Genomic DNA, 22404 nt, shown 5'->3' on the forward strand with positions numbered 1-22404 from the left:
ATTCATAATCTCACCTACAGCAACTGAACGCCATGATCACAGCATCCATGTCCATTAAGTCCTCGGCCAAGCTGAAGAAGATGTTAGAGGTGAGTGGAGGGCATCCCTGTCCGTCACTGCTAACCTCCAATCAGAGAGCCTCTTTAAACAGGCCGGCACTGTCTATGTAACACATTCTGTATCTGGCTCCTCCTCTCCAGATCATCCTAGCCTTTGGGAACTACATGAACAGCAGTAAGAGGGGTGCAGCCTATGGGTTCCGCCTGCAGAGTCTGGACCTGGTGAGTACACCCCTCTGCTCTTGAGGCACAATTGTTTCCCTTGTTTAACATGAATAGAACCATCACTAAGGTAGAGATTAACTGGCTTGAAATAGTATGGCTTAAACTCTATAGCGATAAATAAGTCGCTATTAGCTAAAGCAAGGTTTTGGACTGTTGAGGGCGCTATGGTATCTTGATAGGCAGGCCAGTCCATCTTTGGGAGATGACTCCATCTGTGCCTCTCTTTGTCTCTGTCCTGTCAGCTGCTGGACACCAAGTCTACAGACCGCTCCCAGACCCTGCTACACTTCATCTCCAGCATCGTCCAGGAGAAATACCCTGAACTCAACAACTTCCACACTGAGCTGCACTTTGTGGACAAGGCTGGCCTAGGTGCGGGAACGCAATCAACGGTTGCACGCGCACACACACATGTACACACAGCTTGACAAAAATGCAGCCCTTCATAGTGAGAATAACTGACGCCCTGTTTCTCTCCTGTGTTTGTGTGTTTCAGTGTCTCTGGACAGTATTCTTCAGGATATCCGCTCTCTGGAGAGGGGAATGGAAGTGACCAAGAAGGAGTTCCTGGTGCAGGAAGACAACACAGTGCTGAAGGACTTTGTCAAGACAAACAGTGAATTACTGGACTCGTTACTCAAAGACAGCAAGACCGCTCAGGTTGGAATCCCATAACATTTGAACTTAATAGACACATCTGACACACATAATTCCACAGAAGACGTCATCTCTCCTCTTCTTCCTCTCTCACCTCCTCCGCTAGGAGGCGTATGGCTCGGTGGTGGAGTATTTCGGAGAGAACCCCAAGACCACACAACCCTCCATGTTTTTCCCTCTGTTTGTCCGCTTCATGAAGGCCTATAAGGTGAGGTGGTGCCCCCATAATGGGAAAGGATTAATGAAATAGCTCATTATATTTCACTTTTGTATTTATATGCATGTTTGTTAAAGGGGCAGCGCAGTCGAAAATGTGATTTCCTTGTTTTATATATATTTTCCACACTATGAGGTTTGAATAATATTGTGAAAATTATATCAATGCACTTTTAGTGTAAGAGCTGTTTGGCTGGGTGGGGTTTTTGGTTTTTGGACCACCTGGTAAGTTAATAGACCAATAACAAAGAACGTTTGCCCTCCTCTCTGCCAATAACAGCTAGTTTTCCGGTTACACATTCCTCCTATTAGGTTCCTCCATTTAGGACCCTCTCTCAGACCACGTCTAGACAGCCCTAGCAAAATTCTTGCTTGAGAAATAGCATTTAGCTAAGAAGCTATTTGTTTATTTTACCATTTGAATTGAAAACAATCGCAGTAAGGTGCTTAATTGTTGCTCAGAAATGATTTGATATTGAGATTAAACGGCTGTGTTGGACCTTTTAATGACCTGTTTTTGTGTGTGTGTCCCACACAGCAAGCAGAGAAGGATAATGAACAGAAGAAGAGACTGGAGGCACAGAGCAGTGAGAACCAAGCAGAGTCTCCCTCCCCTAGAAAGAAAGAGGCTGCAGGACACAAGGTAGGACAATAGACTATAGACCGATGCCCCATACCAACTCAATCCACCACAATCTCTACATTCCATACAGTCAGTTATAAAAGGAGGTGGAGTACTATCGTTTTGTAGCTTCCCTTATGACTGATCGACCAGTGACTAGTCATTCTAGTGTGGTCCATACTACATATGCCAGTGTGTCAGCTTTACCCTTTGACCCCTGCCAGTCTCCCATGATGCCCAAGATGGACCTGATAGCAGAGCTGAAGAAGAGGCAGGTGAAGCCTCAGGTGAAGGATGGGGCCCTGGAGGACATCATTACAGGTATGACAAACCACTACGGCTAGAATACATTATGCACTATAGTTTTATATTGTAGTTTATGATCTATAAAACAGAGTTAAGAACGCGTATAGTCAATGCCATAAACACATTATAAGTGGGCTATAAGGCACTATAAAATACATGAATGCTTTAAATGTATGTAAATCATGAAGCGTTACCACACTTTTCACCGGTACATTCGGAGATAGATATCCCTGGCTAAGTTTTAGTGGTTGTGTCTATGTGCTTTGTCCCAGACCTGAGGAACTCACCGTTCAGAGCAACAGATGGACGGAGACCAGCACAGCGTCAAGACACCTGAACAACTCCAGCTCCAAGACCCACAACTCCACTGAGATTACTGTACACTCTCAATGTCAAACTGTATGCATACACAGAACACAAATACATACTTGTACTGTACATACACAATACACCTACATTAGTACTGAAGATTATATGGCCTTTTACCTATCAATACACATTTAAACTACAGTATGAATTGACTCTGTAAATAAAACAGAGTTTAAGCTATAGGTCATGAGCAAATGTGTAACATACAAATACATTGGTGCGTTTTTATTCATTTAGCTTTTTAAAATAACGTAGAATTTTTGGTTTCCGCTCATCTTTTAATGAGTAATTTTTTTTTTAATTAAAAAAACAAGTTTCACATTACTGTATCACTCCAAATTCATGACTCAAGTACTTGCTTACCCTAGAGTGGATCCGTGACCTGCCAAGCCGTTAGAAAGTCTATGTGCCCTTTAGTCATATCAGAGTGTTCACGTTATGTCTGTACATGAAACATCCTCCTAGTCCCGGGGAAGATGAGCGGCGAGAGCATTCCATACCCAGTTAACGATACTACAATGACCCATCTGAGGTCCGCCGCTGGACCTGTCGCAGAGCCTCCACCTACTGACGTGATACGTTATTGATCCCAAAAGGGAAAGAAGATCAACTTACGGTCTACGATAAAGCGAAACCCGGACTCCGACTGTACAAGAGAGCTGCACTTTATTAGACACACACAACCACAGCAAGTATGTACAAAAAGCAGGTTCAACTGCCGGTCTTCTCACAGAAAGAAAAAAAAATCACATTTCTCACAGAATATCATGGCATCCACACTGATAAATGAGAATGTCCAGTATCAGTAGGTATTTATATTTATATAGATCTATTTTTTTTGTATTGTTCATTATGTCACACTACTCTACAAGTGGGAGATCGTAATTGGTGGGTTTTTCTGGTGAAGGTGCTTTGAAGCGTTCCGGATCGTTCCGGATTGTTGGGAACACTCCTCACTCTCAGCCATCATCACCGTAGCATCACTGATCACAGTAAGGCTGAACATGCCTGTGTCACAGAAAGATCCAAAGTAAAAAGGTCTGGTTCTCTACCGTTGTAAACCTTGAAAGTGGTACACCTCTTTTTCTCTCTCGCTCTGTTTTTTAAGAAAACATGTAGACAACAATTGCACCGTGCGATTGCTTGACAATATTTCATGCATTGTTTTATAATATACCTTTGTATCCATCATCGTTGAATTAATAAAACATTATTTTGGACATAATATTTTGTTGCACTTTCTAGGAATTACTCCGTCTATTTACATATCGTTTTGTTTTGTTATCTTCTCGATGCCAAGATTTTGGAACATCCACACACTCATGTCAGAACCTCATACAGTACTGTAAACACCACAGAAAGCAGGTCAAATAATACACACATGTCTCTTTCATTTATTAAAAACAGAACCAAACATGTCTCAATAGACAATGATTATGATGATGAAGAAAAAACGAATGCTCCATATCTATCCGTGTTATGTGCTCTTGGTTTGTCATTGAAACCTAAATGACTTATTCAATGCTGAGATCCTTCTCTGTTATTAACTTTGGGCCATACTGATGTAATACTATCCTATCGTACCACCAGTAGAGGGGTATCTAGTATGGGCTATTCATTTTTGTGGGATGCCTTCAGGAGGAACAGCCAACCCCTCTCTTGTGAACAGTCCTTTCATAGTCGATCAATACAACCAATCAGCAAGGTCATGTTGCATCATCAGGTAAACGCCCACTTCACAGTGTTGTCTCTCACCCCCACCTGTCTCTCTCTCTCTCTCTTTCTCTCGCTGACTCGCACCAGACTTCTCTCTAACATCACTGGAATCAGCCAAGGGTGAAGAACACATCAGTCAGGTATAAGGAGTGCTATGTAATACAAAGACTAGGACAGAGACTAGAAGAGGACTAAGTAAACCAACAGAAGTTCCAAAGAAAAGGCACGCCCCTAAGAACAGGTCTAGGAACAGCTCCCCTTACCTCAAAATGAGTGTTAGCTAGTGGAGGACTGGGAGCAGACATTGTACTGGACCAGCTCAGGGGCAACCTCTCCCTAAACATACCAGTAGCATGGGCCAGCAGGCCAACAAAAGAGGAAACTCACACAGCTGTTAAAAATAGTGCTAATAAAAATATCCCAGAATTAAAAATGAGCTCCACTGTATATTACATACCTGTCCTGTCTTCTATACAGATAAATATTTTCAAATCAATATAAAAATGTTCTGCTTATGAATAAATAATTTGCTAATGTGAAATACATTATCTCTCTCTTGAAGAATTGAAAAGGAAAGTCTGTACAAAATGCCTACTCATATAAATCCCCAAAAGAGGATGATTTAAATTGTACATTATAATAATTTAATCCAGATCTATGTGTCACACTTTCTTCACAATTATATTAATATCATACACAAACATCTTAACGAAGATATATTTATATATGTATCGTTTTTTTACTTTTCATTTCAAGTTTGCATGAACTATCTCTCTGATTGCCAGGGGCTTTCACTACGAGTGTCTCCACACTCGCCACCCTTCTCTCCTCATCCCCACTACCAATAAACCCCTCCGAGACTCAGCCATATTGAAATCTCCTGTCCAATAACACTAGTGCTATGGTGATTCAAAAAAGCATTGTCCCGCAGTCTTGGGGTTTTCATCTTGGACTTTCCTGTGTAAAAGCAGCGAAGTGTGAATACCTCCCTCACTTCCTCCCCATCACCCTGCCAGACGCAAAAGCAGTGCTGGGAGTTATGGATTTGAGTGTGGAGCTGAATGAGTAAGTGAATTTCTTTCATTTGGCTTCACTTTATAAAACCCAGGGCTTGAGTCCTGCATTGCTACAGTGCAGCCAGTGTGAGGCTTAACTAACTCGCTGTGCCGTGAGCTTGCCGTTTTCTCGCTGACAGAACAGAGGGTGTGCTTATTGCAATGCCACGGCCACATTCTGAAACACTATGCTGTGTGTGTGTGTGTGTGTGTGTGTGTGTGTGTGTGTGTGTGTGTGTGTGTGTGTGTGTGTGTGTGTGTGTGTGTGTGTGTGTGTGTGTGTGTGTGTGTGTGTGTGTGTGTGTGTGTGTGTGTGTGTGTGTGTGTGTGTGTGTGTGTGTGTGTGTGTGTGTGTGTGTGTGTGTCCATATGGACCCCTTTGTTCTGATCTTTACAGCAATGTGTTGTCGGAGCCACTGATGAACAGTATCTTTGGTGGGTCTCCAATGAAACCAAAGTTCCAGAGGGTTCATGCAGATGCTCATGGGGAAATTGCAACATCGATCATTTTGTGCAATTATATCAGCACCATGGCAGTCAGACATCAGGTCCAGTGGGAACCTCTTCCAAGAAGGGTTTGATTCATAGACACATCTCCCCCAAAGGACAGCACAGATAGCAAGTTGCAAAAAATAATAGCCTTCTTAAATTCAAAAGGGTGTCAAACAGTGACAGATAAACCTGTCTTACCAGCCCTTTTACAGCTCATGAACTCAGTAGATAAGAGTTAAAACACTTTGTTATTACACTAGCCATTCAAACATGAAAACCAAAATCTCCCCACCTCAAGCTCTCTGCACTTGACACCGGCCTCTTTCACAAGCAATTGTTTTCATCTCAGTGCCACAAAAAAATCGATTTCACGCACTTGTCTACCGAACAATTGAAGAATGAACTAGGACTACACACAGCCGTAACCCCCTAGGTCGCCTTGGTGACGCATCACAGAAGAAAGAGAGCTTCAGAGTGTTTCCTGGCGGAAGATTAACAGCAGGGAAACCATCGACACGTCTTTGATGAAAGTGTATTTCTATCCTTATAACACTTCCAAGCTCTTAAGTCAGCTGTGAGGAATGGAGCCAGTGATCTGCGTAAGCACTCGGGTTTAAGGTGCCGTTGTACATGAACCAAATTATTCTCCATAACATATATCACAGAACAAAAGCAGCCATATCCAGTGGCAACCTTACTACTGCACAACCAACAGCTGTGGGCTAAGCCCGATTCTATGTCGGGTGAGGTCCAGATAACTCATTGTGGGTTTTATCTAGAGCAAATATTGAAAAAATACACAGTCCAAAATGAAACTCATTGTGCAGCATGTCTTGTAAATAATCAGCTAAATAATAATCAGCTGGTCCACATCTCTGGTCCCTTTCAGAAGGGAATTCATTTGTGCCGTTGTTTCTCTCTCTCGAACATTCTGTTCCTTTTAACCATTCTAATCGATTACTACCTAAAGGACTGCATTATCAAACCGGTGTGGGTTAATTCATGACCAGTGGTTCTACAGTCATGAAGTAAAGAAATGGGCAATCTAGTCAACAGTTTTGACTCAAAACAACTGGAGACTGTGCTTTTCATAAACAGTTTGGTGGATCTCCGTCTCACTGGCGTGTCGGAGACCGTGCGCGCATCTACTGCTGTATGCCTGTGCCTGGTCACGTGAGCGTGTGTTGAGTTCAGAGTGTAATCACTGCAGCAGGGAACGCCAGTCCAAGGCGAAACCCTTCAACTGTGGATACGTCCTGATTGTCGTACAACATTCATGTCTACACATTCTACATTCTTTAACGATCAATTTCAATGTTTAAATCTATTTTTGTTTTCCTTTTTTCCCCCTTCTTCATGTACCAGCTCAGTCGTTAAAGAACTGATCCACTGTAATATCACATTACTGTTCCTATACTGTGCTATTGTGGGGCGATAAACTTGTGCGCAGACTCTCAAACCAGAGGACTTGAACAAAAGCAGCTCCCTGGCCTTTTCTTCCATTGCCAAACGGTGCTAATAGTGGGGCCATAGAGAACGAGGGTAAGAATGGCATCAGATGCCGGAGAGAAGAAGCCTTAAGCCACTCCAGGGATGTAGCATTAGATAAACAGTGGAATGTACAGTCACATTGAATGGGAGCCGTTTCATTCATGTAAACTCTTTACAAAACAGGGAGAACTATAGCACCAGTTACGACTTCTACACAGGCGATGCAATAAGTCTGAAATAAAGAAAGGAACAAACAGAAAACTGTCTCAGAATGGAAACCACCATGTTGGTTTAGCTTTGTTTGTCTCGACAGATTCACATTGTGCCAGGTGATGGAATACGACTGCTATAACTCTGAACACACACGACTACTGCACTGTACTCGTTGATTATTGCAATTCTACTCTGTATAATATAAGTCACAGTCTAGATATCACATCTACTCCACTTAGGTTCCATCCAGTAAGATTTGGCAAATGGTGTGATGACAAACTGAGGGTTCATAAAGGACTGGCACTGTTTTTCTGTCCACCCAGACCAGTTCAGACCGGACCAGACCAGACTAGGCGGTGGGAGGGAGAGGAGGCCGAGGCCCATCTTTGAGCTCTCTCTCTGGGGGTCTTGGGAACTGTCAGTACTACTGAGTGGGAGAGCCAGAGAGGAACCACCATCAACTACTGTATAATTATAGATATGTGAAGATTCTGGCTGCTGGACTGAGACCAAGGGCAGCAAAGTGACAGTCAGAAAGTAAACTCTGGGGAACTCCCCACTGATATGTGTTGCTGCATATAACTCTTGGCATTGAGGGCGGGGCTAGTGTGCTTGTTTACCTCTTCATTTTTTGGCATGTGATGGTGCTTTGATTGCGCTCCCCCTCCTCTTCCTCCTCTCATCCATCCTCTTGTACTTCACTGTGAGTTGCTAAGGGAGACAGGCTTGGGCAGGGTCTTGCTGCCACGCTCCTTGTAGCTGTTGGAGCCGGAGTGCTGCAGGCTGCGGCCGCTGGGCTTGAGCCCCACGGAGGAGAGGTTGAGGGAGGTCACGGCGGTCGGGGAGGAGGGTGAGGAGGAGGGGGTGGAGGTGGGGGAGGTGGAGGAGGAGGAAGAGGAGGTGGTGGTTGAGGTGTTGGTGGAGTTGGAGGAGCGGCCGTTGGGCAGGGGCAGGGAGGAGGCGCGCTGCTGCTCGCGGAGGAGGCGGTGTTGGCGGAAGGTGGAGGAGAGGAGCAGGGCCTCGGCGCTCAGGCTGGAGGCTGATAGGCTGGAGGCTGACAGGCTGGCCAGCAGGGCTTTGGCCTGGCTGGAGGAGGCTGTCAGGGAAGACAGCGCCCCCTCCTGGGGATACTTCCTCAGACCCGGGGCGAACACAGTCGAGGCCGAACTGGAGGAGGACAGGCGGCCGGAGAAACTGGCAGCTTTGGTGCCTGACAGGAGGGGCTCAATACTGCTGCTGCTGTTCCCATGGGCCTACAGGTCAGACCCAGGGACAGACCAGGAACAGGAGAAACAGGAGGAGGAACATGGAGAATTGGGGAAAATTGTAAAGGTTTCAGGGGGAAAAAGAGAAATGAAAAAAGAGAGTACAGTCATATAGTTGGTAGTGGTCCCCGACTGCACCCTTCCATTCACACAGACATGCGCACACACAAACATACAGAACACACACACAAACACACCAAGGGGAGAGTGGTAGATATCTTGTGCATTGTGGGGTCAATGTAGGACTTGAGAGGGTACAGGAGTCAGAGACTTAAGGGCGTGGACTAGGAGTAGCAGGGGATGGGGTGGGGGGTCAGATGCAGCTCTGTAGTCAGGTGGTTGGTGCTGAGGAGGAGTCTGGAGAGGACAGGCACGGGGCACAGGCTGGTCCCTCACTCACTGTGCAGGGTCAGAGGTCACAGAGGCGCAGGTGGAGGGGTGGGCCGGGTGGTACAGGATGGCCCAGGAGGATCACACAGGTGACAGGGTGGTGGGTGAGGTGGTGGTGGCGCCCCAGGAACAGGTGGTGTTGAGAGGCACAGGCAGGGTGGGGTGAGGAAGGAGGGGTGAGAGGTGGGGTGTGAGGGAGGAGGGGTGAGAGGTGGGGTGTGAGGGAGGAGGGGTGAGATGAGAACAAGGGACAAAGACAGGAAATTCAGGTTAGTATCAGCTGATGTTGATGCTAGCCAAGAGTGCCAAATACACAGAATGGGACATTACATTTTTTTTTTGTATTATGATACCAACAGTCTGAAGTGAAAATGTAACAGAAGTGTACAGGGGTTACACTGCTGGGGTCCGTTACTGTTTTGACCGTTTTTTTAATGGACGTCCGAGTCATTAAAAATGCAAAACACATTAAATGAACAGCATCACGCATAGTCCCCTTTGTGTGATGCTTGAGTACACCAGTAGATGGCGCTGTGTTGGCAGTGAGACATTGTGGTAGCGCTGTACACATTATACAGTACAGGGGGTGTATTCTCTGTAAATGCAGTCTGCCAGCATTCAGTCTCTCTCATAGAGGATGGCTGGAGGCAAGTGGCAGTGCCAGGGCATTAGCAGAAGACAGGCAGTGCCAAACGCTAACAGAGCTATGCCAGAGCACGAGTGTGTGAGGGTCCCCGACTCTGTGATCAGTCCTACATCAGTGCCACTGGCTGATGACACCTGTCTAGACATCTGTGCTTGTGGCCGGGGGATGAGAGGTGTAACCTGAAGGAAGAGTCGGATGTAACTGTCCCAACTCTGTATCCTCAGTCAGACAGACACTGGGAGAGAGCAATAACTCTGCATACCAGGTTTTATACCGAAGGTCATCGTTTATTTAGAGGTGACTTTGATTAAATCCAGGATAGCAAATCATTTGCTCTTGAATAACTCTTGCACATAGATATGTCAAAAGTTCTCTTCCACAATGTTCCCGAATAAAGGCAACCCACTATTTCTGAGAGGTTTCTACTCTGCCCTGCATGTTGAGTGGTTGGAGGGTGTTAGTGTGGAGACAGAGGGGACTCGGTCTGTGTGGTTGGTTGGACAGCAGGTGCGTGTTGTGTGGCCTGTGAGGCTTTCACCTGCTGTGTTGGCTGGTGCTCCAGTAACTCTGGTGCTGCTGTCTGCCCCCAGGGAGAGGGGCTGTTCCTTCTGCCTGAGGACACCCTCTCTCTCTCCTCTCTCTCAAGCCTTGCTACCGCAACATTTATTCTGCTCTGTTAGTGCGGTAAGATAGCCTCCTCTCATCTCCGGAAGCTCAGAGCTGCCTGCCAAAACACTGTGTCGTGGGACTGGCCTTAACCGGCCCCCCGCTTGACTAGCCTGCTTCCCAGCCAGAAGTAATAAGAAGCGAAATGGGAAATGGAAATCGAGGATTGTGCTATGAAAATGATTCACATTGTCATGTCCTCCTTGATCTGCGCCAAAGGCCAACGGAGCGAAATGGTGGCTTTGAACTGCCTGTTCTTATAACAGCTCAGTGATTTAAAAAATCCTCTCGCGCCTGGAACGCTCTGACGTCTCCTGGTACTGTAGCAGTGCCTAACAACAAGCGCAGGCAGAACGGCACTGAGTATCATCTCACAATGCACTGTTCAGTCTCACACACACACACACACACACACACACACACACACACACACACACACACACACACACACACACACACACACACACACACACACACACACACACACACACACACACACACACACACACACACACACACACACACAAAGAACATAGCACAGTACAAAGTATGAAAACTTTCGCACCACCGATAACGTCAAATCATAACACCACTGAGGACATAAGCAGAAAAGAGACAAACAGAGAAAAGATATGAAGATGAAAGGAAAGAGTGATGACCAGAGAGAGAGAGGGTCAGTGTAGGAGTTTGGGGTGAGGGGTCATCTCTGGGGAGGGGAGAAGAGATCTCTTTACCTTCAGCTGTGGCTCCAGTAGAGAGGACACCCATGGTGGGCATGTCTGGGTGGGTGTGAGTCAGAACAACAGCATCAGTAGGGAGTGGGGCTACTAACTTACAACTCTATGGGAGTGGGGCTACTAACTTACAACTCTATGGGAGTGGGGCTACTAACTTACAACTCTATGGGAGTGGGGCTACTAACTTACAACTCTATGGGAGTGGGGCTACTAACTTACAACTCTATGGGGGTGAGGAAACTAACCAACAACTCTATGGGAGTGGGGAAACTAACCAACAACTCTATGGGAGTGAGGAAACTAACCAACAACTCTATGGGGGTGAGGAAACTAACCAACAACTCTATGGGAGTGAGGAAACTAACCAACAACTCTATGGGAGTGGGGAAACTAACTTACAACTCTATGGGAGTGGGGAAACTAACTTACAACTCTATGGGAGTGGGGAAACTAACCAACAACTCTATGGGAGTGGGGAAACTAACCAACAACTCTATGGGAGTGGGGAAACTAACTTACAACTCTATGGGAGTGGGGCTACTAACTTACAACTCTATGGGAGTGGGGAAACTAACTTACAACTCTATGGGAGTGGGGCTACTAACTTACAACTCTATGGGAGTGGGGAAACTAACTTACAACTCTATGGGAGTGGGGCTACTAACTTACAACTCTATGGGGGTGAGGAAACTGACTTACAACTCTATGGGAGTGGGGCTACTAACTTACAACTCTATGGGAGTGGGGAAACTAACCAACAACTCTATGGGAGTGGGGAAACTAACTTACAACTCTATGGGAGTGGGGCTACTAACTTACAACTCTATGGGGGTGAGGAAACTGACTTACAACTCTATGGGAGTGGGGCTTCTAACTTACAACTCTATGGGTGGAGGGCTACTAACTTACAACTCTATGGGAGTGGGGCTACTAACTTACAACTCTATGGGAGTGGGGAAACTAACTTACAACTCCATGGGAGTGGGGAAACTGACTTACAACTCTATGGGAGAGGGCTACTAACTTACAACTCTATGGGAGTGGGGAAACTGACTTACAACTCTATGGGAGAGGGCTACTAACTTACAACTCTATGGGAGTGGGGAAACTGACTTACAACTCTATGGGAGAGGGCTAATAACTTACAACTCTGTGGGAGTGGGGAAACTAACTTACATCTCTGTGGGAGTGGGGAAACTAACTTACATCTCTGTGGGAGTGGGGAAACTAACTTACATCTCTGTGGGAGTGGGGAAACTAACTTACATCTCTGCGGGAGTGGGGAAACTATGGGGGGCACCTTAAAGCTCTATGGGTCAACTAATATGGTGGGTGGATGGGCACCTGGCTGGTACAGTACCCTGGGCAGTATAGTATAGGTAGGCATCTGACAGTGTTGAGGTGGAGTAATGAGAGACGACAGACATCCATGGCATGTTATGTCAATACAAACAGCCGGTCAGTCATTGAGTAGTGGGGAGATTGACTTCCGCGATTGAAGTCATATGTTGATTCAAAATGCTCTGAAATGGGTTTAGTAATGTCTTTGTTACTGTTGTTGTTGGCGCTATCTTAACTTATGGCTTGGTGCCGACTCTGAGAGAGATTGTCTTGAACATCCCTCCTTCTTTGGGCGAGGGGATAGTGTTTTCACACAGCCTGTTTTCAGTGTAATTGTTTGCAACAGTCTGTGGACAAAGGGAGCACGCTGAGATCCTGTGTCCTCATACTGAAATAATGGGATTCATTTTCCTCTCAGTGGGCTAGAAGGAGGCCGCTCCACCCCTACAGCTTTCCAGAAACAGGGAAGCAGAGGGAGGGAACGAGAGACACACAGGGGGAGAGAGAGGAAGATAAAGGTGGGGAAAGAAAGACACACAGGGGGAGAGAGAGAAAGACAGAGGTGGGGAAAGAGAGATGGCAAAATTGAGAGAACAAGAAATAATAGGGATGAAAAAGATTGTGCAGTAAGGAAGGAGTGAGTGAATAAAATGGAGGAAGAGAGAGAAAGCAAGCGAGAGCTGAAGGGAGCACACTGGGGGGAAGCACTGTGCTCTTCATATTGAATCATCAGTGATTGCACTGACACAACTGGGTACTGATTAGCCTCAGCCTACATTGAGAGACAAGGGAATTAGAGATTCCTCCCATGTTTACCTATATAGCTACTTGTTAGCCCAGTCTCATAACACACTCTCTCTACCTCTCTCTCTCTCTCTCTCTCTCTCTCTCTACCTCTCTTTCTCTCTCTCTCTACCTCTCTCTCTCTACCTCTCTCTCTCTCTCTCTCGTTCTCTCTCTCGTTCTCTCTCTCGTTCTCTCTCTCTCTCTCTCTCTCTCTCTCTCTCTCTCTCTCTCTCTCTCTCTCTCTCTCTCTCTCTCTCTCTCTCTCTCTCTCTCTCTCTCTCTCTCTCACACACACACACACACACACACACACACCCCTCTCTCTCTTGATTCACATGAATGGCTCCCTCTCTGAATTCCCAATCAAAGTATTTTTAGCGTGGAGAGAGGGTTTAGGTGCACTTCGGTGCTCCGGTATTTTTCAAATAACATTGACATTAAAGCTTATTTCATTGACATGACTCCTGCCAGCACTAGAGAAGAAAGTTCTCTCTCAGCTTGACTTTGTTCTGACACGCCTGAACAGTTCCATTTCCCCGTCTCCCCTGGGCCACTTGCATCTCCCAATTTATAACCCAACATCCTTCAAGACCTTCAGGTGCCCTGGTGCACCACACTATCTATTCCATACACTATCTATATCCCCTTTATCAAACAAGACCCTTGTAGTACTATTGGCTCTGGCTAATCCATCGACGGTCTATGGATTAAGAAGTCACACCAAGATATGGGGGTACACTAATACAACAGTGGAATAGGCTACCTTGTGCAGAAGATCGAGGTGTGGGGTCAGTTAGGTAGGGGCAGTCAGTAGTAGATTATCAGTCTCACTAGAATACAGTACCTGCTGCTGGCCCTTGAGGAAGTCTTCCCTCTTGCCAGTTTTGGTCTTCTCTGTGCTGCTCTGCTGCAGGTGCTTCAGTCTGGAGGCAGCCGAGGAGTGGACTTTACCCACAGCTGAAGAGCTGTTGCCTCCCTGGAGAAGGAGACAAGGAGAGGAGAAGAGGGGAGAGACGTGAGTAGTAGTGCCACAGAGCACGAACAGATTTACATTTCATTCCTTTTAATCAGACATATACCAACTCAATAGAAGCTCTCACCCAGTATGCCCGCCGGCTGCTGAAAGCCCTAAGATCAGGGTGCTCACTATAGCCTCGCTGAAACAACTCCCTACTATCCGCCCCACTGACTTTCAATATATCACTACACACTGGCTGCAGAAGATCTGACAAACAGGTGAATATGGAAATGGAAAAATTCAAAGTGGTGTTGCTTTGCATGGCTGCACCGGGGGCTCATCATATGATGTCGTCGGCTCAACCATTTTCTCTGCCTCTAATATGCAAAAAGCAAATACGCACTCACTCACTCCACGCACATCCTATCTACTCCCCAACCTCCTCCACACATGCACATTGGCTAAGAGGAAAGGCAGTGCATATGATTACAGGAGACGGAGCGCCCAGTATGGTATGCTAATATGAATCATTCAGGGGTAGAGTAGGGAACCTGGGTGAAGGATCTGATTGGCCTAATGAGACCGAGTTAAAGGCAGTGGTGGTTACAGTACTGAGAGTGATGCAACAAGGCGTGAAAACGCTGCAACTCCACACCAACCCCACGTCAAGCCCAAGGGACCTGTTTCTCCAGCTGAATGGCCGAAAGGAGAAACGATCCCTGACAGTCAGCCCCACTGTAGCTTGGCACTCCACTGCAGTTGGACTGAATGAAAGTCTATGTACACACTGAGACAACATGGTGGTCCATGCTACAGTCTACCTCTTCACCTGTCTGTCTCTAACTCTCTATCTATCAGCATTACTCAACCATGTATTTCATTTTGGGAGCTTTACAAGGAGTGTTGACCTAAAGGTGAAATGACAAACTCCGACTCCCAGCATGCAATGAGCCCTCCGAGGTCTGGTCTGCCCTATGCTAATGATTTACTATGGGATAATGTAAACAGCAGTGTGTGTCTGTACTCAGTTTCAGGCCAATTTGTAAACAAGTCTGAACGTTTCGTTTGTCGATAAGCCGAAAGAAAGGTCAAGGTAAAGCTATAATAGTTGATGATGCAGGTAACTGGTAATTGATTACAGAGACGAGAGAAGCAGCAAAGGACAAAGGCAAGACAAAGACGTGAAGAGAGGGGGGAAATAAAGAGGGGAGTGAAAGAGAAATGACAGTTTATTGCAGCAGAGATTGGACTTGCCCTGGTTTACAGAGTAGAAACAGAAGATCAATGAAAAGACAATGAACAACCCGTCTCCAAGTGGAGAGTAGCACCACATGACTAATCACAGAACAGAGAAGGAGAGCATCTGCTGCAGGCCCCTTGGAGTTGAACAGATTTAAGATTTAAAGCCTTTGGACTGCCAAAATCTACCCGTTTTCACAGGGAGCAGACGACAGATTACTTCTACGTGGGAATTGGCAGGATGAGAGGTTCAACGGAGGTGTGAGGTACAACTCCATGTGAGGTTGGTCATTTACGTGCTGTCAGATTCCCTCTGAAGTCAATAGGAGGAAGACAAGATAAAGCTTCAGCTTCAGCAGAAACAGCAACCCCAACACTTAAAGGCAAAAAGACAGAAGAGGATAGAGAGAAGTGAGTGCCCTCTAAAGAGCAGAGTCTATGCAGGGGTGCATGTTATAGACCTTGGTCATCGTGGCAGGAGTGTAGGAGGGTTTGGGCTTGGGTGGGACTGGGGGCTTCTTGGTCTCTGAGGTGGTGGTACCAGGCGTCTGGGCTGGGTCTGGAGCCTCTGGCAAGGCAGTGTCAGTGGGGGGTGTTGGGGGGGAGAGGTGCACTGTGGTGGGGTGGCCACTGAGCTCCAGCAGGGTGTTCTCCAGCTCGCGGATGGTTTCATCCAGGCTGTCCAGCCTCCTGTAGGTGCTGCTCCTAATGTCCTCTCCTTGCTTCCAGGGGTTCAGACCCTGTTCTTCCCTGGCCTGGCTCTCCTCACACCCTGCAGACCCTTTGGGTTTCACTGCTGCTTCTGCAGAGTCCTGACTGGGCTCCGGAAGGGTGGCTAGAATGCTCTTTGTTCCAGTGCTGTGAGGGAGTGTCAGGTTCCTGGCCCCTGTCTCCACCCCTCTCCTCAGAGCCTCTCTCAGAGAGTCCTGCTGCTCAGGGGAGAGAGTTATCTTGGAACCCAGGGTACTGGGGCTGCTGCTCAGGCTGCTGTGAGAAGATCGTGCTCTGGGCTTGGGGACCACCTTGGATGACCCTGTGTCCTCCTCCCTGCCCAGCAGTAACTGCAGCTTCCTGTAGGCCTCTCTGACCGTCACAGTCTCCCTGAAGAGTACCAGTAGTGGAGCCCCACACAGACGGGTTTTAGTGCTTCCCTCTGAAGGCTGAGGTGGGATGGTCAGTGTTTGTAGAGCCTCTCCCCAGGTCCTGCTGAGCTTCTGGGCCTCCGAGGGTGACATCACCATCACCCCCAGCTCAGTCAGCACCAAGGACAGCTCTTCTCTCTCTTCCCTCTCTTCCTTCTTCTCAAAGGACTCCAGGATTCTCAGCTCCCCCCGCCGAGAGGGCTTCCTCTGGGGCTGGCTGACGGGATCCTTCCCCTTAGAGACCTGCTGGATCTTGGGGACTGTCTGGGGAGGAGCAGTCTTACTCTGGGACTGGCCCACTGTTGGGGACATCTGATGGTCCTGTGTCAAGTCTCTGACAAAGCCTTCTGAGGGAGAGGGTGAAACTGACACACACTCTGTCAGCACAATCCGGGGGACAGGAGAGAAGGACGAACCAGGAAGGGCCATGCTCTGTGCCTGTTAAACAAAATGGGTGAATAGAAGTAATATTTCATCATACATTCAATAAGATAAAATAGGATTGTTTGCTAAACAGTGTAATGGTAATTCACTGGTTCTAAAATACTTCTCATTAGGGCACTAACCTGTGAGTGTGATGCCAGTATGCTGGCAGTGCATTCTGAGCTGCCCTGCTTCCACTGTAGGCCAGAGCAGTCCAACGATGCTCTAGACAGCTGGTAGACACAGTTTAGAGTTTCACAACTGTTCACACACACATACACGTACACACACACGTACACACACACGTACACACACACACACACACACACACACACACACACACACACACACACACACACACACACACACACACACACACACACACACACACACACACACACACACACACACACACACACACGTACACACACACACGTACACACACACGTACACACACACGTACACACACACACACACACACACACACACACACACACACACACACACACACACACACACACACACACACACACACACACGTACACACACACGTACACACACACGCGCACACACACACACTGGCACACTCTAACACACACACATCCATGCACTTCAGAGCACTGCAACCAACACAGAGAGTGACTAGTCACAGGAGTGTTTGTGTGTAAGGAAGAGTGATCACTCCATCAGGGTATATGGTGTGTGTGTCGTCTGGAGACAGTGTGTTTAGGGGTGTGTTCTGGTAGTGTAGAACAAGGGGAGTGCTGGACCAAAGGGCTGCATTTAAAACAAAAGTACAACCTCCTTTACTTTCCCTACAGCACCAAGCAGAATAGGGTCAGTGTACAGTCGGTGTGCTGGTGACCAGCTGCTGTGTTTGACAGGAGACCCTGTGGAGAGCACTCTGCAGGTAGAGATAAAAGGTGAGGATGGGACTGTGTACTCTGGGAGGGGTGTAGAGATCAGGGATGGAACATGGGAGTGTGTATTTGAGGGAGGGGGTAGAGGGGTGGAAGTGTTAGTTCGAGGAGGAAGGAGGGCGAGAAGGAAGGTGAGGGCAGTCTCAGGAAGCAGCAGTCCACACAAGCCCTCGCGAGGTCAGGGAGGGCGTTACCTTGGTGCATGGGGCCCCTGGGGGCCATAGGTCAAGGCTGGAGGGGGGCACGCTGGTCCTGCTGCGGGGGGCACTGGGCAGGGACAGGGGAGGGGGGTGGCTGAGCCTGAGGGGGGCTCTCTGAAACAGCTGGCCAGGGGAAGGGTAGGAGGGAGGGGAGGGGACAGTTGAAATAATGTAAATAATGGTTAAATTAGGAAAGGTTATCCATAATATCAAGATCAATTATCATAACGGGTCTATCAAAAATTACAGTAAAAAAAAAAAAAATCTGTCCAATTTATTGTTTCACTAAGTGGCCAGCAGGGCATCAGAAAGACAAACACACAAATCAACACTTCATTTGGGTCCATGTGGCCAGGCTGGGTTGGTCTGTGAGCTCTGGGTGACACGCTGTGTGTGTGTGACTAAACTGTGTGATCAGCAGTAATCTGGGCCCACAGTGAATGGAGCTCTCTGTCCCAGTGTGTAGGCCTGGGGTGTGGAGGACATATGGCACCTGCTACTTTGACCTGACCATCCTCTCGAACACACCAAGCAGCCAGCAAATGAGGCCTACAAAGGTTGTGTATGTGTGTGTGTGTGTGTGTGTGTGTGTGTGTGTGTGTGTGTGTGTGTGTGTGTGTGTGTGTGTGTGTGTGTGTGTGTGTGTGTGTGTGTGTGTGTGTGTGTGTGTGTGTGTGTGTGTGTGTGTGTAGCTACAAGCTCTCGGCAAAATTAGGGAAGCGGAGGAAGTGTCGTTTTCCAGTAACATTTCCCATTCCCTGCACCCTTACCTAAAATCCTTCAGGGACCACTTCTACGAATACTATATAAACTCTGCAAACACTATTAATCCACTATTTCTGAAGCTGGTATACCAGTACCTCCAGTTCAGCAGCGATCTTGTCCTCCTCTCCCTCTTCCTTGTCTCCAGAGACGATGGTGGGAGGGGTGGACGCAGGACGCGGGTTTTCAGACACCGTCCGTCGCAGCTTCACATGGGGCTTCTGTGCTTCTGCCTCCTCCGCCTCCGACTTTTACACACATACATAGTGGAGATCAGAAACTAGGCAGGAGGTGTGTGTGTGTGTGTGTGTGTGTGTGTGTGTGTGTGTGTGTGTGTGTGTGTGTGTGTGTGTGTGTGTGTGTGTGTGTGTGTGTGTGTGTGTGTGTGTGTGTGTGTGTGTGTGTGTGTGTGTGTGTGTGTGTGTGTGTGTGTGTGTGTGTGTGTGTGTGTGTGTGTGTGAGTGTGAGTGTGAGTGTCTGTGTGAATATACATCCATGCCTCATGCTCTGTCACCTTCATGCTCTTGCCGGGGATAAGGATCTCTCCGCTGCGGGTGATCAGGCCAGCCGGGGATGATGGGAAGCTGCGTCGAGGTGGTGGGGGAGGGGGCGACTTCGAGGGCTTCTCTGTACGATAGCGAGTCACTGTCAGCTGCTCTGCATCTGTGGCAGGCAGGGCAGTACCATGGGCACCCGTTAGAGAACCAGACACAGTACATTCATACTGGCACCACAGCCGACCCTGACACATTCATGAGCTGAGTATGTGACAAAACACTGCTGCCCATCAGTACATCAAAACCGGTCTACTGCTCCCTCTGTTGGGTAAGGAGAGGTCTGCTGTATCCTTACCAGAACCACGTCTGGAGCCAGGTTCCTTCCCCGAGAGCTTGTGTGTGGCGTGCTGGGGCTTGGTAGGGCGGTGCTCTGGGGTCCCTCCCCCACTCTGGGGGGTCTGAGACTGGGAGGGTGTGTTGGAGGAGGGCTTGTTGATCTGCTTGGCGGCAAAGTCCAGGTCTGGGATGGCCTTCATCAGCTCAGCCTGGGTCTCCTCCAGCAGACGGTTGATGTCTTGAGCACTGTACTGGGTCAGACTGGCCCGCTTCTCCTCCCAGTCCCGCTCCGCTGCCTGGGGAGCGGGAACCATAGAGAGATATAGCACAGTGAGGGATATTGTATACACACGCAGACACACACACTCACCACAGGAGGTTGGTGGCACCTTAATTGGGGAAGACGGGCTTGTGGTAATGACTGGAGCGGAATCAGTGGAATGGTATCAAACACATCAAACATGTGTCTCCGTGTGTTTGATACCATTCCATTTGCTCCGTTCCAGCTCTTATTATGAGCCGTCCTCCCCTCAGCAGAACCCACTGACACTCACTCACACATGTGCAGACATCCACACTTGTAGACTCACTCATGCCTACGCACACTCTCCTCCAAAACCTATACATATTGTATCATCATACCAATGCAACACTAGGACAACTACAGATTAAATACTAGAATGGAGTATTGAAGGGTTCCTTACCAGTCGAACCTCCACAGACACAGCCTTATCAGCGGCAGCGCGGTTGGCCAGCTCTTCCAGGGCCCGGCCCTTGTGAGGCACAGGGGGATGATTGTCCCTGTGAAGGCCAGAGGAGGGGTGGCTGTGTGCATGACCGTGACTGTGACTATGGCTGTGGCTGGAGTGGGGGCTCCAGTTTGACAGGCTGCTGCCGCCCCTCAGGTCACTGAGGTTGAGAGGGGGGCTGGTGGGCATGTCAAAGTCAGAACTCTTACGGAAGTCCTCACTGCTGTGCTTGGGGAAGTCCTCCTGCTTCTTCCATACGCCCTCGTTCACTTGCCTGACCACACAAACACAGCCAATGTCAGGCGATGCCAGTAACGTCTGTATATCGGCCATTATGTGGTCAGTGCTGGTGGGCTGTGGCTAGACAATGCAGGCTCTGAGTTACAGATCGTTCATGTTCCTGTGATGTTGGATCAGTGTCGATGTTTCAATGATGGTCAGTGTGTGGTGGGCTGAAGCCTACCTGCGAAAGGTGGTCACTGGTCAGTGTGTTGGGTTGTACCTGTGCATGGTGGTCAGTGTGTTGGCTCGTACCTGTGCATGGCGGTCAGTGTGTTGGGTCGTACCTGTGCATGGCGGTCAGTGTGTTGGGTCGTACCTGTGCATGGCGGTCAGTGTGTTGGCTCGTACCTGTGCATGGCGGTCAGTGTGTTGGCTCGTACCTGTGCATGGCGGTCAGTGTGTTGGGTCGTACCTGTGCATGGCGGTCAGTGTGTTGGGTCGTACCTGCGCATGGCGGTCAGTGTGTTGGGTCGTACCTGCGCATGGCGGTCAGTGTGTTGGCTCGTACCTGTACATAGTGGTCAGTGTGTTGGCTCGTACCTGTACATACTGGTCAGTGTGTTGGGTCGTACCTGTGCATGGCGGTCAGTGTGTTGGGTCGTACCTGTGCATGGCGGTCAGTGTGTTGGGTCGTACCTGCGCATGGCGGTCAGTGTGTTGGGTCGTACCTGCGCATGGCGGTCAGTGTGTTGGCTCGTACCTGCGCATGGCGGTCAGTGTGTTGGCTCGTACCTGCGCATGGCGGTCAGTGTGTTGGCTCGTACCTGCGCATGGCGGTCAGTGTGTTGGGTCGTACCTGCGCATGGCGGTCAGTGTGTTGGGTCGTACCTGCGCATGGCGGTCAGTGTGTTGGCTTGTACCTGCCCATAGCGGTCAGTGTGTTGGGTCGTACCTGCGCATAGCGGTCAGTGTGTTGGGTCGTACCTGCGCATAGCGGTCAGTGTGTTGGCTTGTACCTGTGCATGGCGGTCAGTGTGTTTGGCCGTACCTGCGCATAGTGGTCAGTGTGTTGGGTCATACCTGCGCATAGTGGTCAGTGTGTTGGGTCGTACCTGCGCATGGCGGTCAGTGTGTTGGGTCGTACCTGCGCATAGCGGTCAGTGTGTTGGGTCGTACCTGCGCATAGCGGTCAGTGTGTTGGCTCGTACCTGCGCATGGCGGTCAGTGTGTTGGGTCGTACCTGCGCATAGCGGTCAGTGTGTTGGCTCGTACCTGCGCATGGCGGTCAGTGTGTTGGGTCGTACCTGCGCATGGCGGTCAGTGTGTTGGGTCGTACCTGCGCATGGCGGTCAGTGTGTTGGGTCGTACCTGCGCATGGCGGTCAGTGTGTTGGGTCGTACCTGCGCATAGCGGGCAGTGTGTTGGGTCGTACCTGCGCATAGCGGGCAGTGTGTTGGGTCGTACCTGCGCATAGCGGTCAGTGTGTTGGGTCGTACCTGCGCATAGCGGTCAGTGTGTTGGCTCGTACCTGCGCATAGCGGTCAGTGTGTTGGGTCGTACCTGCGCATAGCGGTCAGTGTGTTGGGTCGTACCTGCGCATAGCGGTCAGTGTGTTGGCTCGTACCTGCGCATAGCGGTCAGTGTGTTGGGTCGTACCTGCGCATAGCGGTCAGTGTGTTGGGTCGTACCTGCGCATAGCGGTCA

At 48.6% G+C, this 22404-nt stretch overlaps 2 protein-coding genes across 10 annotated transcripts in view; one reads left to right on the top strand and one right to left on the bottom strand.

Annotated features, from left to right (window-relative positions):
• Nucleotides 1–2775, top strand: part of LOC139564786 (formin-like protein 1) — a 16065-nt gene extending 13290 nt beyond the window's left edge. Inside the window, exons 18-25 of the mRNA XM_071384602.1 lie at nt 21–89; nt 201–281; nt 527–656; nt 781–944; nt 1048–1149; nt 1696–1800; nt 2004–2100; nt 2358–2775. Coding sequence (XP_071240703.1) covers nt 21–89; nt 201–281; nt 527–656; nt 781–944; nt 1048–1149; nt 1696–1800; nt 2004–2100; nt 2358–2422 — 813 coding nt within the window. The 3' untranslated portion in view covers nt 2423–2775. The remainder of the gene's footprint in view (nt 1–20; nt 90–200; nt 282–526; nt 657–780; nt 945–1047; nt 1150–1695; nt 1801–2003; nt 2101–2357) is intronic.
• Nucleotides 2776–3820: 1045 nt separating this feature from the next.
• LOC139564784 (SRC kinase signaling inhibitor 1-like) overlaps nt 3821–22404 on the bottom strand; it is a 211139-nt gene continuing 192555 nt past the window's right edge. For 7 of the 9 annotated variants that reach the window (XM_071384593.1, XM_071384594.1, XM_071384592.1 and 4 more), the window contains 8 exons: nt 20434–20752; nt 19749–20025; nt 19411–19559; nt 18995–19144; nt 17158–17247; nt 15911–17029; nt 14097–14228; nt 8548–9085 (listed from right to left, as the gene is read on the bottom strand). In XM_071384593.1, the coding sequence (XP_071240694.1) occupies nt 9083–9085; nt 14097–14228; nt 15911–17029; nt 17158–17247; nt 18995–19144; nt 19411–19559; nt 19749–20025; nt 20434–20752 (2239 nt within the window). In that variant the 3' untranslated portion in view covers nt 8548–9082. Of the gene's footprint in view, nt 9086–12383; nt 12394–14083; nt 14229–15910; nt 17030–17157; nt 17248–18994; nt 19145–19410; nt 19560–19748; nt 20026–20433; nt 20753–22404 lie in introns of all 9 variants that reach the window. The other 2 variants (XM_071384601.1, XM_071384600.1) reach the window with 2 other exon arrangements.

Source organism: Salvelinus alpinus, chromosome 36, assembly GCF_045679555.1.
Source record: "Salvelinus alpinus chromosome 36, SLU_Salpinus.1, whole genome shotgun sequence".
NCBI classification, from domain to species: Eukaryota; Metazoa; Chordata; class Actinopteri; order Salmoniformes; family Salmonidae; genus Salvelinus; species Salvelinus alpinus.